Consider the following 2708-nt stretch of genomic DNA (forward strand, 5'->3'; position numbering starts at 1 on the left):
CAAGGAGGTCGTGTGGGACAGTGTCGAATGAAACAAATTAAAACATCACTGAATAGACATTGGCACTAATACTGATAAATTGCATACGCAATTAACATTCACTTTCTACTTACGCACTGTGTTACTGTTGGTACCTAACCTCCATAGGGCAGAGGGAAAAGATTCATTTAGACTTTGCCACTAAGTTTTACAAAGTGCAGGAATAGTGACTAGTCAATAGGGTATCTGCCAAGATCTGTCACCATCCGGGGTGGGGTTTTTTTCAAAATCAGGCTGGTATGGACTTTTCAGGCTCTTGCTGACCGTAACAGAAGTCTGACTTAGCTTTGTAGGGTAGGTAGTAATTTCACCATCACAAGATTTTTCTGCTTTAATCCTTGAAATCTACTTGTATGAAGCAGAAACGAAGTTGTAGAAAATATACCCTTTGCACCAACTTTAAGGAGCTAAGTCTGTACCGTTGCAGTTATAAGTTGTTGAGACAGTTTATGAGCTTTTTAATCCTATCACCTGATCGAAAGAGTCTCGGAGAAGCATGTGGTGGGTACCTAATAGAGCAAAGCTTTCTGCAAGCCTTTAACATTGGCATTGGTTTAAAGCACGGGCTGTTATATTCTGAGGTAGTCTGTAAGTTTCCATCTCTCTGATTTGTGGCTAAGGCTTCATCAGAGTTTCCTTACCACAAAGTCAAGGTTCCAAGCAGTTGTCTGAATTACCCATGAAAACTAGATTAAGCTGTTCCAAAGTCCCACTGTCTCATAGCTGTTGAGTCCTGCAACAGTTAACACAACTGGAGCATTAACAGGTTACTGCATGGTGTCCTGTAGCGACGCTTTATTTGCTTTTTGAAGTAGATGCAGTGAGGATGTATTCAAGACAACAATCAGATGCACCGTCATACACAAAGAATATGTCTCTGGTGCCTGTTACAGTCTTTCCAAATGCTCGCCAGTATCTCCATCGATCCAATTAATATTATGTTAACACCTGTATAGATATTTTAGTAATGTGCTATCATTTTTCCTGTGCTTACAGAAGCAAGAATCTATTTATTTGTTGCTTAGAAACCCAAAATAGTATTTTTTCTTTTTTTTTTACTATCTGAATTTGTGGAGATAGTTCTAGCTGTTGCTAGTAAGTACGTCTGGAATGTTTTCTCAAGTATATATATATTAAATTGATAACTGTCACTTCTTAAAACACTTAAATTTAATCTCACTGGTTAGATATTTGCCTTAATTAAAACCAAATACCAGGCTTTCAACTGAAATAGCGTTAAAAAATCTGTCAATTAAAAAACCCCAGTCACAAATGGTTCAGAGGTTGGCTTCTGAACTTGTCTTTTGCCTGTCTGTAAAGAATACTGCGTCAAGGCAATCAACATACATGTAACTTAGATTATATTTTTGTTGTATTGGAAATTACTGTTCTGTTTTAGGTACTGTTCAACTAAAACAGCTTCACAGGTGCTAGCTCATGTAATAGAGGATTGGGGTTTTTTTAATAATTAAAGCATATTAAATATTTCAAGTAAAGCGCATTAAATATTTTAAGTGTATTGTATGGTGGTTTTAATTTTGATTATGTTGAAATTAAATACATGTTATCAGTGCAGCAGACTGTACAAGTTCCGTGTGTACAAGGTGCCACATGCCTATCTGATAGATAGCATAACTCATCCCTCTCCCTCCCTGTTTTGTCGTTGGTAATGCTTCATGGAATGCATGATTCATACCATACGATAGAGAGACAGGGCAGCAAACAGCTCTCATACATCTAAATAATCATGTTGTTGATTTTGGTAAACTACAGTGGAAAGGAACAATGTGTTTTTCTTTGCACTTCCACTTAGCCACTTGATTATACACATGTAAACATCCATGAAACATTTCTTTTCTTGTCACAATTGTAGCTGTTGCCAATTATATTTTTCTTTTCTGCAGGCTGCTCTGACTCTTCCACAGAGACCATTTCTTCACTGTTCTACTGTGATTCCTGTTGTGGCTCTGACATTAAAGTTTATTATGCACCTTTTCAGGCTTAAGGATTCATGGTGCTTTCTTCCCTGGATGTTGTTTATATCCTGGACTTCTCATCACATCCGTGACGGGATTCGTCATGGCCTCTGGATCTGCCCATTTGGAAAAACTCCTCCTTTGCCGTATTGGCTCTATGTGGCAATTACAGCATCTTTACCTCATCTATGTTCATTTATTATGTATTTAACAGGCACTAGAGAATTAATGTCTATAAAACATGGAATCCGCATTGATGTATAAAAATGAAGTCTCTTAAAAGCTATTTGTATTAGCACTTGAAATAAATTGTCTGCTTATCACTGAAGTGGTTTCCTTATGCTACCTATGACCTCCAAGTTAGGCATTTTAGAACTGGAGCCAGTTACAGCTCCTGTGTGTCAATTTTTTTGTGGTCATAGAAACCTGTTTAATAAATAGTAATTATTTTATATCTATACATTACATTATAGTTCATGCATAGCTAGCTGATTTATAAAGTATTTAGTCTCTGTTTGTACATTTTACTGTCATGGTGCCAATCATTTGACCACCATTCACTTTGGGTTTGTATTCTGCCTTTAGATGATACATTTCATCTAGATAGCATTTGTATAGCACTTTAAAAATGTAAAAGTACTATATAAATACTAGGTATTAGTGAGTGTATAGTAGCGTATGGCACTTCTGAAA

The 2708-nt window shown here is 36.6% G+C and overlaps 1 protein-coding gene across 1 annotated transcript; it reads left to right on the forward strand.

The window, feature by feature from the left end:
- Positions 1 to 1943: 1943 nt before the first annotated feature.
- Positions 1944 to 2357, forward strand: LOC104401157 (chromosome unknown open reading frame, human C5orf28; the record flags this gene model as incomplete). The annotated part of the gene is made up of 1 exon (XM_010017456.1): positions 1944 to 2357. A coding segment is annotated over one exon (336 nt), but the record flags the coding sequence as incomplete, so codon positions are not given.
- Positions 2358 to 2708: the final 351 nt, after the last annotated feature.

Source organism: Nestor notabilis, unplaced genomic scaffold (assembly GCF_000696875.1).
Source record: "Nestor notabilis isolate BGI_N333 unplaced genomic scaffold, ASM69687v1 Scaffold28176, whole genome shotgun sequence".
Lineage (NCBI taxonomy): Eukaryota > Metazoa > Chordata > Aves > Psittaciformes > Psittacidae > Nestor > Nestor notabilis.